At 44.1% G+C, this 16,897-nt stretch overlaps 1 protein-coding gene across 1 annotated transcript in view; it reads left to right on the top strand.

The window, feature by feature from the left end:
- Positions 1-38: 38 nt before the first annotated feature.
- Positions 39-16,897, top strand: part of OSTF1 (osteoclast stimulating factor 1) — a 60,696-nt gene continuing 43,837 nt past the window's right edge. Inside the window, exon 1 of the mRNA XM_079790182.1 lies at positions 39-267. Within this exon, the coding sequence (XP_079646308.1) occupies positions 234-267 (34 nt within the window). The 5' untranslated portion in view covers positions 39-233. The remainder of the gene's footprint in view (positions 268-16,897) is intronic.

The raw sequence follows: 16,897 nt of genomic DNA, 5'->3' as shown, positions 1-16,897 counted from the left end.
CTTCCTCGTCAGCCCGGCCGCGCGCTCCGGACGGCTGGGCGGCCGCGGGGCGGGGCGGGGACTGCGCCGAGCCCCTCTGCCTGCGTCCGCTCGTCCCGCAGCCAAGGGTGGGCGCGGGTCCTCGGAGGCAGGCGCACCGCTGCAAACCAGACAGAAAAGGAGCTCGGGTTTCCCGGCGTGCCGGCTGGCTTTTCGTGCGTCGTCTTTTAGGATCAGCTGCTCCAGGAAGCGAGATGGCGAAGCCGCCACCCAAACCGGTCAAACCAGGTAAGGGAGGTGCCGGCCGGGTCCCCTGAGCGCCTCGGTGCCCTGCAACGCGCGTTCTCTGCCCCTTGGCCGGGCAGACCCGGCACGTACCCGGCCCGCAGCCTCGCTCTCGGGGTCCGACCCACCGGGAGAGGAGTGTGTTAGCTTTGTTGCGTTCGCTGAAGGGGGAGGCATCGTTTCGGATAGCGAGAGGATTTCGAAGATTTTTTAAAAAGTGTATTTTAAAAGTGCTGTCGCCCTCGGTTTTACAGCATTGACCTTCTCTGCGACGTTTCAAGCGGGCGTGATGGCTTCGTCCCATTGAAACTTTCCTGGTGGACAGGGCTGTTGGTCTCCCTTTTAAAAAGAAATTAAGTAAATGTCTTGAAATGGTCTTGTAGCCACTTCCTTTTTTTTTTTTTTTTTTTTCAGTGTGTGTCACTGTCAAGTTAGAGTTCTTGACCGGCCCGAGAGAACAGGAAGTGCGCTGCTTGCAGGGTGGGGTGGGTGAGCGAGGCGCCTTTGGGACGTTTGAGAGGAACAGCGTTTGAAATTGATCTCGGGATCTTGGGGGAAAAACATTTAGAAAACTTGAACTCGGGTTCATGGCGAGAACAATCGCGGCTGCCTCGGCAGAGTAATCTCGGCTTGAACGGTTCGGAAGTGTCACTTTATCGTGCAAGGCAAGACCTTCGCCTCCGCTCCCCCCCGTGGTTTGGCCTTCTGCACCGGAGAGGGCGCGATTACTAAATTACTCAAAGCCGTTTTCTTGGCCCATCGTCCCGGTTCATTTTTTTTTTTTTACTTTACTCTAGAATATTTTCTGCGATAGGGAGAAAAGAGAATTTAAAAGGGACTGATGTATTTCAGATCAGTTCTGCATAACAAACTTTCCCACCTTCATTTGGTAGGTAATTATGGGAAACGCAGGAAACGGAAAATAAATAGCTCTGACATACTCAGGTTTTTTCCTCCCCATCTCATGGAACTTCGGTATAGCACAGGCTGAAAAATATCAATTTACATTTCAAAGGAACCTCTGTTGCAAGGCATAGAGTTTCAGTGATTAATTTTTCCTTGATTTTTTTCTAAACTTTAGTGAGCACTACAACTTGCACGATGATTCAGTTTTCTTTCTTTGCCCACATACATTGTTAGTTTCAAGTCATTTGATTTGAAAATTGTGTACATACTCACATATGTGGAATAGTGATTCACTGAAGACGTAAATTTTGGTGGGCTGGGTATGGAGAAAGTTGCTGGGACTTTGGCTCTGCTGCGAGCAAAGATGGGGCTTGGCTAGAATTGGGCTCTGTGATTCTTTAGATGTGGAATCTGATGAGGAATCTGCATTTTAAGTGAATATGTAGGAGGTGGCCACTTTCTAAACTCAGATGTGAATCATGACCTCAAGTATTCAACAAAGCATAGTTATTATTTGATAGCTAAATAAAGTACTGTACTTTATTTTAAAGAATGTCTTGAGAAGCTATTCATGAGGGTTTTTTTTTTTTTAATGTCTTTAGACATGAAGTGATGTCTTTGCTGCAGCTGGAGGGACACTGAATGTGACGTGTATGTGTGTGTGCACGAGTGTGTACTTATGCACCCATGGTGTGGTTTAAGGACCCTAGTGTTACCAGTTGGGGATAAACTCCCAGGAATCATTTTTGTTGTCTAGCATCACTGCTTTCTCCTCTTCAGCAAACCAGAAAGCAAATGGTTGAAAATGACTGTTGTTTAGAGACAGCTGGGATGCCTCACACATTTATAAATGACATCCAAACTCAAATGAGGTCACCTTAGAAATAGGGTCCCTCTAGCTTTCTGCAAAGCAAGAACCGGGCAGACCAGCGTGGCTCAGTTCATAGGCAATATGAGAAGGAGGACAGCTAGGTGAGAGAGGACAAAGGACTTTTTGGGAAGTTTTAGCAATAAGGAACATTAAGCTATAATGTGGGCTAATGTATCTATCAGGTTGATTGGCAGTACCCCCATGAGGGGACCTTGTTGGAAAGGAGGCTGCCCAGACAAATGCTGGTCAGCTGCTTGTGGGAAAGCCCTGCCATTTAATTTCTTTTTCATTTTCTTAATTTCCTTCCTGAGGCTATACCAGGGGTCACCTTGTTTGGGATTTTGCCCACAATCAAAATTCATTTGCCAAAAGCACTTCTTAATATACGTAGGCCCTGTGCTAGACACTAGGATTCCAAGGAACAATGAAATAGGTTCTCATTCATGAGGGTCTTGAGTCTAATGGGGGAAATTTACATATGCACAGATTAATTTTAGGTTGTTCCTACAAGTGAATGGCTGATTTGTCCATTTTGTTTAAAAAAAATCTTGTAGTTAAAAATAAAAGTAATATTTTTATTATAGAACCTTTAGAAAATAATAAATATATAAAAACCATCCCTACTTATCATCTGGTGATAACCACTGTTTTTCCCCAGTTTTTTTTTCTTCTTTTTCAAATCCGTTTCATTGGAAAAAGAAAATACAAACAGTTATTCCCAGAACAGAATCAGATTCCATTTTAAGTGCCTTGCTGTTGGCTGCCATGTTTCCTATATTCTCTATAGTATCACCTGTCCTCTGCTTGAAAGATCAATTCTGTCACATTTTAACCTTCCCTTGTTTACTGGTGTTTTTAATTCCTATATGGTCACTGTTGGCCAATCCAGGTCTCTGATTGTTAGATGTGTCACTATGGTACTCCATCTGCTAAAATGTGTCACAGTTTTGTGGTTTATCTCATTCCTTATGGAATCCTCTTTACCTTCTACTGTTTTACACACATGTGGCATTTCTGCTCCTTTCAGCCACCCTCTGGAGCCTTGCAGTTAAATTAGGGTGAACCGGTCCGGCTTGTTGGAGTGGAGAAAACGACTTATGTTCTCACAAAGCCTTTTTTTTTTTTTTTAAAGAGACTTTATTCTGAGATTTGATGTAAAATGGGCCAAAGGATATTGAATGAGATGTGGCTACAATCCTTGCATTCAAAGCAGGTTTGATGACCCTCCACTGTAGCTGGAAGTATTGATTTTGATGGTGGAAGTAAAGCAGCATACATATTTCACATGTCTTCTGAAAATAAATTTGTGGGACACTGAAGAAGCAAATGCCAATGTTTTGGGTTCTTTTGTATACACAGTAAAAAACAAACCTCAAAGATGTCACACATATGCTGCTTATATAACACCATTGAGAGAAAAAAGGTCTTCATCCAAAACCATCTGAACTTTCATATATATTTTTCCCCTCTTAATAGATGAATGTCAGAGGTGCTCCATTATAAAGTTTGAGAAACCCCTTGAAAATGACAGGGTAATGATGATGATGGTGGTGGTGGTGGTGCTAATAGTTAACATTTATTCCTAAGTGTCAGGAACTGTGCCAGGAACTTTAAATGCCCCATCTAATTTGATTATCTTAACTTCCCTAAAAGGTAGATCCTAATAGAAAACTATTTGAGGTCTCAAAGCTAGGAAGTGGTTGGTTTGACCCAGGAATGGAACACAAGCCTTAACTGGAGTCTCTGCATTTTGCTCAGAGAAACCTGTGAGGATTCTGTTAGATTGGACGAGGTCTTGTTGGGCAGCCATCCTTATTAACTTATGCAACTGTATTTTTTAAAATATATTTTATTGATGTTTTACAGAGAGGAAGGGAGAGGAATAGAGAGTTAGAAACATCGATCAGCTGTCCTGCACACTCCCCTACTGGGTATGTGCCTGCAACCAAGGTACATGCCCTTGACCGGAATCAAACCTGGGACCCTTGAGTCCACAAGCCGATGCTCTATCCACTGAGCCAAACCAGTTAGGGCGCAATTGTATTTTTTATATTTGCTTTGTATAACCCCTCTTTCAATAGGTCTGTATTAGACTATTAGATACTTTCTGAGAATAGAATAATCTTTTATTTCTTTGTACCTGCATAGCAACTAAACTTTTTATGCATGACATACATAAAAAGTCTTGATACATAATGAAGTCTTTGTCTGGAAGAAGGTGAGGGAGACTGTGGTTGGGTACATCTTGTAGCTTCACCATAAAGTAGCAAAGACTGGAGGCACTGTCCATCAGCACTACTTCTGAAAATAGTGGGGGTCCCCTCCCTTTTGTGTTAACATTCCCACTGCTTGGACTTCATTGTGACTAGTAACTAGTTTTTCTGACACGCCTCTGTAAGGGAGGAAAAATATTTCCTCTACCCTCTTAGGTTCTATGTCTGGGTCCTGTGAATTAAACTGAGAAAAAAATAGATTAACAGAAGAAAAATGCATAAAAATTTATTTTGTTTTTAATTTTATATCTACACTAGAGGCTCAGTGCACGAAATTTGTGCACAGGTAGGGTCCCTAGTGGCTGCCAGCTGCTGGCCGGGGCTTCCCTTCCCCAGCTGCCAGCAGGGGCCTTCCTTCGTTCCATGCTGCCCACTTGTGGTCAATGCAAAGCATAGCGAGCGATCGAACTCCCAGCCAGTTGAAATCCCAAGGGGACACTTTGCATATTAGGCTTTTATATATATAGTTGGGAATATACAGAAAAGAAGTGAAAAACCCAAAGAAGTGGTTAATCTTGGAAGCTCAGACATCATTTTAACAAATAGTGATTAAGTGTGACTAGACAAAGAACAAGAGGGTCAGGCTTCTATGGGAAATAAACTGTGGGAAGGTAAATATATGGGGAAACTAATGAAAGATAAGGGCCATTTTAGTAAGGCTTGTTTATACAGACTCATTCAGGTGCCATTTCCAACTCCAGTGATAAGGATTGTTCTCTTTCTTGTATGGGGACATGCTGGGAGGGGTACCTTCACAAGGGGAATTTATGCCCTGCTTTTAGGCCGATAGGGAGAGGATAAAGCAAGCATGTCAAACTCGGGGCCCACGGGCCGCATGCGGCCCACAATGAATATTTTTGCAGCCCAGACATTATAACAGTATGTAAGAAATGTTTTAATAAAAATTTTGTAACTTAATTTTCATAATATCGTGTTATACATAATTATTAATAATGAACTACAACGTTCACTAATGACTGATTACTATAATCATGTTGCATTCATTTCCCTATGGTGCCATAAGCTCAGGCACACCATTTCTCTCCACTAATACTAGCAGCGAGTATTTTAGCAGCCGATTGCCACGTCATTAGTCTTTTTTTTTTTTTTAATATATTTTATTGATTTTTTACAGAGAGGAAGGGAGAGGGATAGAAAGCTAGAAACATCGATGAGAGAGAAACGTCGACCAGCTGCCTCCTGCACACCCCCTACCGGGGATGTGCCCGCAACCAAGGTACATGCCCTTGACCGGAATCGAACCTGGGACCCCTGAGTCCACAGGCCGACGCTCTATCCACTGAGCCAAACCGGTTTTGGCCACATCATTAGTCTTGTACTGACTTGTTTGGTGTGCGCAACAGGAAATATTTTGCTTTCAGAGAACAAGAAAAATAGGTTTATTTGCGTTACACTTATTTGTGCAGTTATTCAGTGTCTGGTAACTTAATGTTCAAGAAAAAATATTAATTTTTATTAAAATGTTCTATTATTTTATGTAAACAATTACTCATTTCAGCCCTTTGTATTCAGCATGTCTCTATCGAAATAAAACTACATTTCTATGAAAATTGAAGCTTTTGTTTTTTGTGGCCCACATAAACTTAAGCCTTGTTTATTTGGCCCGTGTGAGCCTTTGAGTTTGACATGCTTGGGATAAAGAGTCCTTCCTGTGTCTGCTTTTACTCACCTGCCTTCAGCTCAAAATAACCCTTACACCAAAGTGGCAGATTTTAATCTCCTTTACCTTATAGCTCATGTCCAATGAAAACCATTGCCAAAGTGTGCTCCCTTGCTTATTGCCCAGGGGAAAACAAAATTTGTCAGAGAGAGAGAGAGAGAGAGAGAGAGAGAGAGAGAGAGAGAGAGAGAGAGAGAGAGAGAGAGAGAGAGAGAGAGAGAGAGAGAGAGAGAGAAGAGAGAGAGAGATGCAATGCACTTGGCACTTTCCGTGGGCTGATGTGAGCTAAGTCAAGATTCTCTATAAATTTGTCTATCATACTTCAGTAAAGCTGGGTTGTTGGGGGGAGATTCTCTATCAAACAAATTACAGGAGTTTTGGGGGAAATTTTTAGGTATCAGTATAATGAGAGTTTCCTAGTTCTTTTTGAACAACCGCATGGTATTCTATTGTATTTATTTAACCAGACCTACATTAGCGAGCATTTAGATTGTTTCCATTCTTTTGTTATAAGTTGTTGCTTACCTCGTGAATAAATCTACAGGAGAAAGTCCTGACAGAGGGGTTGATGTATTGTTCGAAGGCACGTGACTTGTCATTTTCAAAGACATCTCCAAAATGTTCTCCAAAGGGGTTGTACCAACTGACCTTCCTTCCAAAAATGTGTGAGCTTGTCTTAAACAGAAACGTTACAAAGCATGTCATAGGAGATAGCATCAAAGTGTGACCAGAGAACTGGGAAGTGCAGGTCAAGGAGCTCCAGGAAGCTGAGAACGCGTCACAGGAAGGGGAAATTTAAGCAGGGTCTCGAATGCTGAGGAAGGGTTTGGTAGACAAAACAGGGGGAAAGTCGTCTGACTTGGGCAGAAATGAAATAATTTGATATGTCCGCCTATCCACGTTCGCCTGACTGCACGGGGGCTGAGCTTTTCCGTCTCTCAGAGAAGCCAGGGAGACTTGCTGTGCACACAGGGAACTGTGGATTGGAGAGATTTGCTCCGAATTAAAGAGAAAGTCATTCGTCTGGTGTAGCAGTCCGTGGAAAACAAGAATTTGTTCTACACAGGAATGGAGAATTTCAATGTCTGCCTATCAGCCCTCTACCTACCTGCGTATCTGTTTGTCAGAGGGTTAACAATAGCTGTGGGTGTTTAGTTTGCAGCGTGGGTTAAAGAGGGTCAGAGATTTAAATCACGTACACAAGTCGTTGGTGGGGCTGCTGCGGCCACCTCCTTTTTATTCCTTCTTGCCGCCAGTCCTTTCCCACTTGATGTTTGGGCATCTGTAGAAATGTCAGAGAGTCACAAGGAAAATTCCTCAACTTGCTCTTGGGGTAAGAGGTGGGGGATAGTTTTGTGTTTGTGCATTTTGATTAGTGTGGGATTTTAAAGCTCATTAGCATCCCTCAGCATTTGGTAAGTTACCTTGGTTTTATATTCCTGGGACCAAAGAAGACATTCCGTGTGGTTCTTTCCTAGGTTAGTGCCCCTGATTTCGGGGCAGCCTGAATTCAAATGAAGGCAGACCCTAGGGAAAAGCTCAGTGAATACTGTGACAGGGGCCGCCTTGGGCCCTTTAGGAGGATCTGACGGCGGCAGCGCTAGGGAGTCTTTCCGGCAGCCTGACACTCCAGGGATTTTGCTTGGTTCTGAGAAACTCACTGGTTCTATTTCAGGATTCCCTCCCTTGTCTAGGGAGAAAAGACTTGAATCAACTTACTTGCATGAGACAAAGCAGTGGCTTCCACTGGAGAGTGTTCTGGTGTGGCTGTGTCTTCGATGAACCTCCTGACCCAGCCGGTACTTGGGGGAAGGACCCCTCCAACTGCAGTGTCTCTGAGCATGGCGGAGGGCGGCCCGGCTGAGAGAAGCCCTGGGAGCCTGTTGGCACAGTTGGCAGGTCTCAGACTCCACATTGGGAAGTATCCACGGAGCCTCATAGTGCCTCGCTTGAAAACCGGATTCTGAACGACTCTCCCTAAAACGTTGCCTCGCCGGGTTGACAGGGTTTTCTGCTTTGGGGGCCCGTTGTTGGGTGAGTCAGTGCAAGTTCATCATTCGCCCCGGGAGGACCTACCCTGAAGGCATTCTCACTCGTTTTTCAGGCATGGAAACTGGCTGTGAAATGTGACAACAGAAACCATCCCCTCCAAAGCTATTTTCTGAATGGTGTGCCAGAGAGACTGTTTTCCGCCTTATTTTTCTGTTGGAGAATACATCATTCTCTTTCATTCCTCTGTGCTCAGGTTCCAAATCTAAGGCACCCCAGCAGCTGCCAAAGACCCGGGTGGGGCCCGAGTTAAGTTGAAAGGTGAAGCAGGCGTCACTGCTTGTGGTGCCCGCTCCTCTTTCAGGAAGCCTGGCCCAGCCACAGGGCTGCTTCTGACCTTTGCCTCGTGCCTTCCCAGTCTCTAGGAGCGATTGGATATCTAAATATGGGGCCTCTGAAGGGCCCCTGGGACTTGGCACTGGCGTGGTACGAGTTCTGTTCTCCACAGTGGTACTTGGTTGGTACTGCATCTTTCTGACGTCTTGACGTGTGGGGCACCCTCTTATTGACTGGCATTGGGGTATCTGCTGCTTTGTCTGTCCCAAACCCTGGTCATTGGCCTGCTTTTCTCCTGCTTGGACACATGCCCCCTATCACTTAGCTAACATACCTGGGCCTTTCGGATATACTCTGACCCTCGATTGGCCTGGGTCTGTGACTACTCTTCCATGGATTTCCCCTTAGGTGTCCTTGCTTCTTCAGACCTAACCTTAGGCAGGCCCGATTACCTTAGCCATTAGTTCGAGCTCTGATGATGGCACCTTAAGGGACCAGGGCCACATGCCCAGAGAGCCTCACAGCAGTATCTCAGTCAGGACCGTCCTGGTCTTCTTCACTGACATCATCTGGGACTTGGTTTCCTCTCATTTCAGTTCCACAGGGCTCTGAGAGTGAACTAACTCACCGCCTCACACCTTCTGTGTTAAACCCATCATGGATTTATCCTAATCCCCTTCCCAAAGGTGTTTGACTTAAAAATAAGGTGAGCTGAAAACAAGATTCCGGGAAGGAATTCCCTTTTCAGTTGAACTACCGTAGTTCCCCTGATCCACGGCGTTGCTGCCCATGGTTCAGTTACCCGCACTCAACTTCTGTCTGAAAACATAAAGTGGGAAATTTCAGAAATAAACAATTCATAAATTTTAAATCTCATCTCCTTCAGAGTAGTGTGATAAAATCTCATACCATCCCGCCTGACAGGAATCATCCCTTTTCCCGGTTACTACTATTACCTGTCAGCCATGTAGTAGCCGTCTTGGTAGATGGAGTGTCTCGGTATCACTGTGCCCCTGTTCAAGTAACCCTCATTTTACTTAATAATGGCCCCAAAGCACAAGAGTAAGGATGCTGACAATTTGGACATGCCAAAGACAAGTGCTTCCTTTCCGTGAAAAGGTATGAATTTGTAGGGGAAAAGTAGTATATATATATAGGTACTATCTGTGTTTTCCTGTATCCACTGGGAATCTTGGAACTTATCCCCTGGGCATAAGGGGGACCACTGTACTCTTTAATAGGACTTTAGGCATAAAGACAGGCTAATAGAGTTCAGATATTCTAGGGCAGTGGTCGGCAAACCGCGGCCTGCGAGGCACATGCGGCTCTTTGGCCCCTTGAGTGTGGCTCTTCCACAAAATACCACGTGCGGGCGCGCCCGTACAGTGCGATTGAAACTTCGTGGATCATGCGCAGAAGTCGGTTTTCGGCCTGGGCGAGTCTATTTTGAAGAAGTGGTTCTAATGCCGAGCCACACTCAAGGGACCAAAGAGCCGCATGTGGCTCGCGAGCCGCGGTTTGACGACCACTGTTCTAGGGACTAGGCTTTCATTGGAGGAAGAGGCAGAAGATAGTAATGGGAAATGAACGTTAGCTTTGGGGTGAAAGTCTGGTCACAAATTCTTTTTTAATCCTCACCGGAGGATATGTTTTTACTGATTTCCAGAGAAAGAGGAAGGGAGAGAGAAAGAAAACAAAACATTGAGCCCTAGCCAGTTTGGCTCAGTGGACAGAGTGCTGGCCCGTGGACTGAAGGGTTGCTGGTTTGATTCCGGTCAAGGGCACATACCTCAGCTGCAGGCTCAATCCCTGATCCCACCACCTTTTTGGTGTACCAGATGCTCCAACCAACTGAGCCACCAAGGAGAAAGGGTGGGAAGAGGACATAGCATGTTCATAAACAGGTCTAATCTGATTTCCCTTGGGCTGTGGTTGGATAGGGCAGTCGAGGGTTTTTGTTTTGTTTTTTATTTTTGTTTTTGTAGCTGCCTAGTGGAAGAGAACATCAGGGTGGCCCTGCAGAAATGTGTCTGGACCCTACAGGCACAGCCCAGGAGACCCGTGCAAACTGTGACATTCATGATTGGCTGGGGACTTTTATGTTTGCAAAATGTATAAAGCTCATGATGACTCGATAACATCAACTCCATAGGTTTGCGAGCTAAGGATATATCTTTAGCTGGTGTTCAGAAATTAATTCTGTGCAAAATATTGTTCAGAATCCTCTTTTCTCTGACATTTATTTTTCTGTCCTCTTTGGAGGTAACAGTTCTAAGCCAGGGATTCTAATTCAGACCTTGCTGTATAGAAATGGCCATGTTTTATTCCAGGAAGGAAGGTTTACGGTGCTCCTCTCTGGAAGAGAAACTGATTCTTCCTCTAAGAAAGTTGTTCTCAGCCCACCCTTCGCTCTGTCAGTTAACGTAGTTCTTACACAAGAAACCAAAGCCTCTTTTTCAAAAAAGAAACTAACATTTCTGTACTTACAGTTTTAAGAACATTGAATTGTCCTCATGGGTATAAGTTTTATTGCTAAAACTTTAGAACTTAAACAATAACAACAAAAATTCTGTTGTAGTTAAAAACTATTATAGTGCTCTTGAGTATTAATTTTCCACTAAATACACTTCAGGCCATAAAGAACTGCAATTTGTTAGGACAGATGACAAGAGAAGACAGGTTACTTTTGCCGCTGGACAGTGGGTACTGAAGGAGGGCAAATTCCTGGTAATTATTATAAAAGCCTGCAATTTAGATACCGCTGAGTGTTGGTTGAAAGCCACTGCCAGGGGAGAGAGTGGTGAGTTTCCCCGCTTCTGTCCCTGTGGGCAGAGAGGTTATTTTTTTCTCTGTCAACTCATCCACATCATAAACAGCAAATAGTTCTGTAAGCTCAAGGGTTTGGGAAGGGACCAGGAATATTCATAGAAGTTTAAGGGCAAATTCCAGCGTCTCAGTCCCCTGCCTTCCCCGGCTCATGGCCCCATTTCATAGAGAGAAATGATTTTCTGGATGTCTTTTAATGAGAAAGAGTTAAAATCATGAGCAACTTACAGCCTCAGGAATGAGTGTGCAGGGTGCCTTGGAGTGGGAGTAGCTGAGTTAGTCACTGAATCTACATATACAACCTTCACCTATGCCCAGTTCTTGACTGGAGGGGACATTTTCAAAAGAATAGTCCTGTAATTACCCTATTTTAACTACAGCACCAGAAAACCACAGCTTTTCATTTGTCCAACCTTTGTCATTCTCTAGGGAAATTCTAGGGACTTCTCTATCATTCTTTAGGGACTTTATTCTCCTGGGCCCCTCTCCCCTCTCCCCAAATATGATCTGGTTTGGGAAAATACCTGAACATTTCTTTTTTGTTGTTGTTAATCCTCACCCGAGGACATTCCATTGATTTTTAGAAAGAGTGGAAGGGAGGGGGAGAGACACACAGAGAGAAACATCGATGTGAGAGAGACACATCAATTCATTGCCTCCTGCAGGTGCCCTGCCTGGGGCGGGGTATTGAGCCTGAGCCTGCAACTGAGGTATGTGCCCTTGACTGGAATCAAACCTGAGGCCCTTCAGTCTTTGGGCTGATGTTCTATCCACTGAGCCAAACCGGCTAGGGCCTGAACATTTCTTTGACCTTTTTTGGGAGTCACTTGGACTCTGTGGGGTCAAATAGACATGAGGCAGATTTGCAAGAGAATATAACTAAATTTAACACATACACCTATGTATGGGAACCCTGCATATGAGTCAGCGATTCCACGTGCAGGAGAGGTTTACGCAGACAGGGCGACTGAGGTCTGTAAGAAGTTCTGAGTTAGGGGTGAGGTAATGCACCTCGGGGGCTAAAAAGGGTCATTGCAGGGTGATAAGAAGAGCAGCTGCTGAGAACATACAAGTTTGTCCTATCATGGAGGTGACTTGAAAAGATGACCACTGATAATCTCTTGTGGGAAAGGCCGTGAATTCAAATTCTTCTAGGCAGTTAAGAGTGGGGGGCAAAAGTTTCTGCTGAGCCTGCGGCTTAAAGTTACCTTTAGCTCAAAACAATCTGTATACCACAGAGGCCCATCTTGGGGGTGACTCTTTCTGGACCGCCACAACTTCTTGGGCCTTCTCGGACCCTGCAGACTTCTGTCTCGCCCTCCTTTCCATGAGCACTCTCGGCTCTCAGAACTAGACAAGCTGGAGAAGGGACTCATCACCAGGGGCATCCCCCTGCCCGCGCCTTCTGGGCTGAGCCTTCAGCGAGATGCCAGTTGCGGCTCTGTAACGTCCCAGGTGCCATGTCCAACATTTCCACCAGGCACAGCTCACCACGTTCAGGGGAGGACCGTGGCCCTTAGGAGCCCTGTAAACCTTTTGCGGAAGCACTGCTGTGGCACTTGAGAGAAGATGCTATCAGGGGAACCATTTCTAGGTTCAAGGCTGTTAAGTAGATGATCTTGGGAGAAATGAATGTCTTAGACAGCGCATTGGTTTCCGACAGGTGGCCTTTCTGAGTCCACTTTCCTGTTTTAGGAAATGGACTTGGGTGGAGTCTCTTGCAGGTGCCACAGAAGCAGACTGGAAGTCTTGTTTTCTGAACGGAGAGGGGCTCAGATTCAGTTGTTACTTATTCTTTGCTCTCTAATTACTTTCTCCTGTGTGTTTGGTAATATTTCTTACACATCCAGTGTTTGTGCTGTTAGACAAGAGTTCTAGTGCTAACTGGAAATAGTGAAATGCCCTCCACTATAGATTTGGCCCCTCTGTGTTCGTCAGGTAAGTTTCGAGTGATTTAGCTTAAGCTCAGTTCAGTGTCTCTAGAGATTCGCTTTTGTTTTCCTTAGACACAGTGTATATCTTGGTCCTTATATCAGGTTTTAAAGGGCTTCTGCTTTAAATAAAGGAGACTTTTTTTTTTTTTATCATCGTGTTGTCTTGCTACCATGTGTTTTTATAGAGGGTTAAGACCAAGGCCATTTTTTAAATAGTTGTTGCAAATTTTTATTTCCTAACTGCATTAGTAATTTCCTTAGAAATTGGGCATTCATGAAGTCTGAAGTTTAAGCTTGCCCATTTATTATTTGTTCAAATTAAAAACTTCTCTTGAAATAAAAAATAATTTCCAAGGCAATTTTTAATATATTCGGAGAGCATTCTATTAATTGCCAAGAGCACCAGATATCTAAATCTGAAAATTTTCTATTTGATTTCTAAACATTGATTATACACATTAATGTATTAAATGCTCCGGCCTGGTGTTTTTTCAGATTCTGAGTGGTGACCCAGTAGTAGGTCATGAAGTCGGTATAGTTAGTCGTGACTAACATTTAGCATTTAGGAGAGAGAGGGTGGGGGGTTAGAGAGAGAGAGAGAGAGAACAGAAAATATCAGAGAGTGCCTGGCCGGGTAGCTTAGTTGGTTAGAGCATTGTTCCAGTGCTCTAATTGAGCCCCTGTCAGGGTACATACTAGAATCAACCAATGATACATAAATAAGTGGGACAACAAACCTCTCTCTCTCTCTCTCTCTTTCAAAATCAATAAAAAAATATTAGAGAGAATCATTCGAAGTTTTGGTGAAATTTTTTCAGTTTCATGAGAGTGTATATATGTGTGTTTCCCAGTTCCTTATGTGCAATGTATTTCCTAATGTGGGTCTCAGAAATATTGAGAAACCTCTAGCCTGTCTGTGCTCTGCCCACACCATTCTCCGACCAGGTCCAGCCACACTGACCTTGTCGGCATTCATAGGCAGCCCTCCTGGCCTCCAGCGCTTCTGTCTGTACGCTGCTCTGTAGTATGGGTCTGCCCCAACCTGCCCCTGCCCCTCTGGAAAACATAACTCCTGTTATCTTTCCAGAATCAAAGCAGATGCCACCTCCTCTCCAGCCAGCACAAGTCACACTTTTGTGAACTTACGTAGCATTGCAGTTACTTATCTCGCCACCATTTTTTTGGTGGTGAGATAAGGGAGACAAAGAGGACAAAAAAGACATTAAAATACTTTGCTGATAAATAAAGTAAAAATAACTTAAGTTGTCCTTCAATAGGGCATTAGAAGAATATATTTTCCTGTTTATATATGGAATGTTTAGTCTTTATAGACAGTTTAGGAAAATAAACAAGAAAATAAACATGACTCATAGTTCTACTGTCTAGAGGTAACTATTAATATTCTGACATATTTTTTCCTTCTGGTTTTTCTTCTATGCATATTTTTGTTTTACACAGTTGATTGTATATATATTATTCCACCAACCATCTCTCTATATAAAAGCCTAAGCGACCATTACGACTGGTTGACTGGGATGACCAGAATGACTGGTTGCTATGATGTGCACTGATCCCCAGGGGGAAGACACGCAATGCAGGAGCTGCCCCCTGGTGGTCAGTGTGCTCCCACAGCGGGAGTGCTGCTCAGTCAGAAGCTGGTCTCACGGCTGGCAAGTGCAGCTGTGGTGGTGGGAGCCTCTCCCTCCTCCCTGGCTGCCTGCTGCTTTGGCACTGCTACATCCCTTGGGGGATGTTGGACTGCCGGTTTCAGCGACATTCCCCAAGGGGTCCCAGATTGCGAGAGTTGCGAGAGGGCGCAGACCAGGCTGAGGGACCCCACCTGTGCATGAATCTGTGCACCGGGCCTCTAGTTTTTACATAATAGTAAAACATAAGCATATCTACAAAGAGCTAATTTTTACTCTTACTGTGGTAGCCTATATTCCAGCATATGTATACATTTACATGTTCATGCTTTTCTGTTGTTGTTTTTTTAAATAATTCTGTATTCATAGCTGTTATGGACTGAATGTTTCATATGTTGGAGTTCTAACCCACAATGTGATGGCATTTGGAGATGGGGCCTTGGGAAGGTAATTAGGGTTAGGTTAGGTCAGTGGTCGGCAAACTCATTAGTCAACAGAGCCAAATATCAACAGTACAACGATTGAAATTTCTTTTGAGAGCCAAATTTTTTTAAACTTAAACTATATAGGTAGGTACATTGTTATTAACTTAATTAGGGTACTCCTAAGCTGGCCTTTGCTAAAAACTCAAGGGGCCAAAGAGCCGCATGTGGCTCGCGAGCCGCAATTTGACCACTGGGTTAGGTCATGAGGATGGGGCCTGTGTGATGGGATTAGTGGCTTTATGAGAAGAGGAAGCAAGATCTGTGTGTGTGTGTGCGCGCAGAAAAGGCCATGTGAGCACACAGTGAGAAGGCAGCCGTCTGCGAGCCAGGAAGAGACTTACCACCAGAAACTGAGGTGGCTAGTACTTTGATCTTGGACTTCCCAGCCTCTAGAACTGTGAGAAATAAATGCTGTGTAAGCCACCCAGTATGTGGTCTTTTGTTAAGGCAGCCTGAGCTGGCGAAAGACAATAGCTGTAGGTTTCAAAATGACCACTTAAAACTCACATTTAGTTCTTTAATAGCCACTGAGGGATATAATACTAGATGTTATGCTTCGTGTAACAAAAGCATTAAGATTTCTCTGCTGGCATATTATAAATAAATTTCCTAATATACAGGAATAGGATTTTTGCCAGTATGGATAAAGACCCAAGGAATAAGCCCCCCCCCCAAAAAAAAAAAGGTAAAAATTTGTAGTATTTAATGATAGCTAACACGGGCACATACACCACCTCAGGAGCTGCACTCAATACTTCATGTATGTTACTTTGTTTAGTCTCATTTAATCCCAGGGTGCCAGCATTAAAAGCTCAGATCTTTCTGAGCCACTTTCAGGCTGTTCAGAGCCTGGGCTTGGGTTTACACCCTATCTCCTCCTTCCTAGTTGTGTACACCTGGACTAGATGCTTACCCTCTCTAACTCAGTTTCTTCAGCTATAATAGAGGTAATAAAGCATTTACATCCCAGGGTTGTTTTGAGGATTAAATGAGTGGTTGCAAGTCAGTGCTTGGTAAGTGTCTCATAAATGTGAGCATAGATGGGTAATTTTGTTTTGGATTAGAGAGTTTACTTATTAAAAAATATGTGTTTTTTAAATTTTTTAGAGAGAAACGAAGGGAGAAGGGGAGAGAGAGAGAGAGAGAGAGAGAGAGAGAGAGAGAGAAAGAAAGAAACACTGATGTGAGAAACATTGATCAGTGCCAACCGGCGACTGAACCCACAACCCGGGCGTGTGCCCTGACTGAGAATCTAACTGTGACCTCCTGGTTCATAGGTTGACCCTCAACAACTGAGCCACTCCGGCCCGGCTATTATTATTTTTATTTCCCTACCTTCCCACCCCAACCATTTATAAATTCACAACTATTCTTAGCCTCTCACTGGTTGTACGAAAACAGGTATTGCTGTCATGGGCTCATCTGAGCCTTTTGCAGAAGGTGACATGACCAGCGTAGCCTTGTTTTAGTTCAATTCCAAGGACTGAAATAAAGAATTTTCCTCCATTCATCCCCACAGTCTCCTCAAACTGGCTTTGGACAAAGTTCTTCTGGGATGAAAGGTCTTTAGGGGCCCTGGCCCCCTCTCCAAAGTGCAGACACACTTGGCACTGAGCATGTCATTTGAAATGTTGAACCCTGCTCTTTGGGGCTTTTATGTTATACTGTGGAGAAGAAATAAAAATA

This window comes from Cnephaeus nilssonii, assembly GCF_951640355.1.
Source record: "Cnephaeus nilssonii genome assembly, chromosome: 14".
Taxonomy (NCBI): domain Eukaryota; kingdom Metazoa; phylum Chordata; class Mammalia; order Chiroptera; family Vespertilionidae; genus Cnephaeus; species Cnephaeus nilssonii.
The sequence above is the reverse complement of the archived record's forward strand: the minus strand, read 5'-3'. Positions and strand labels throughout refer to the sequence as shown.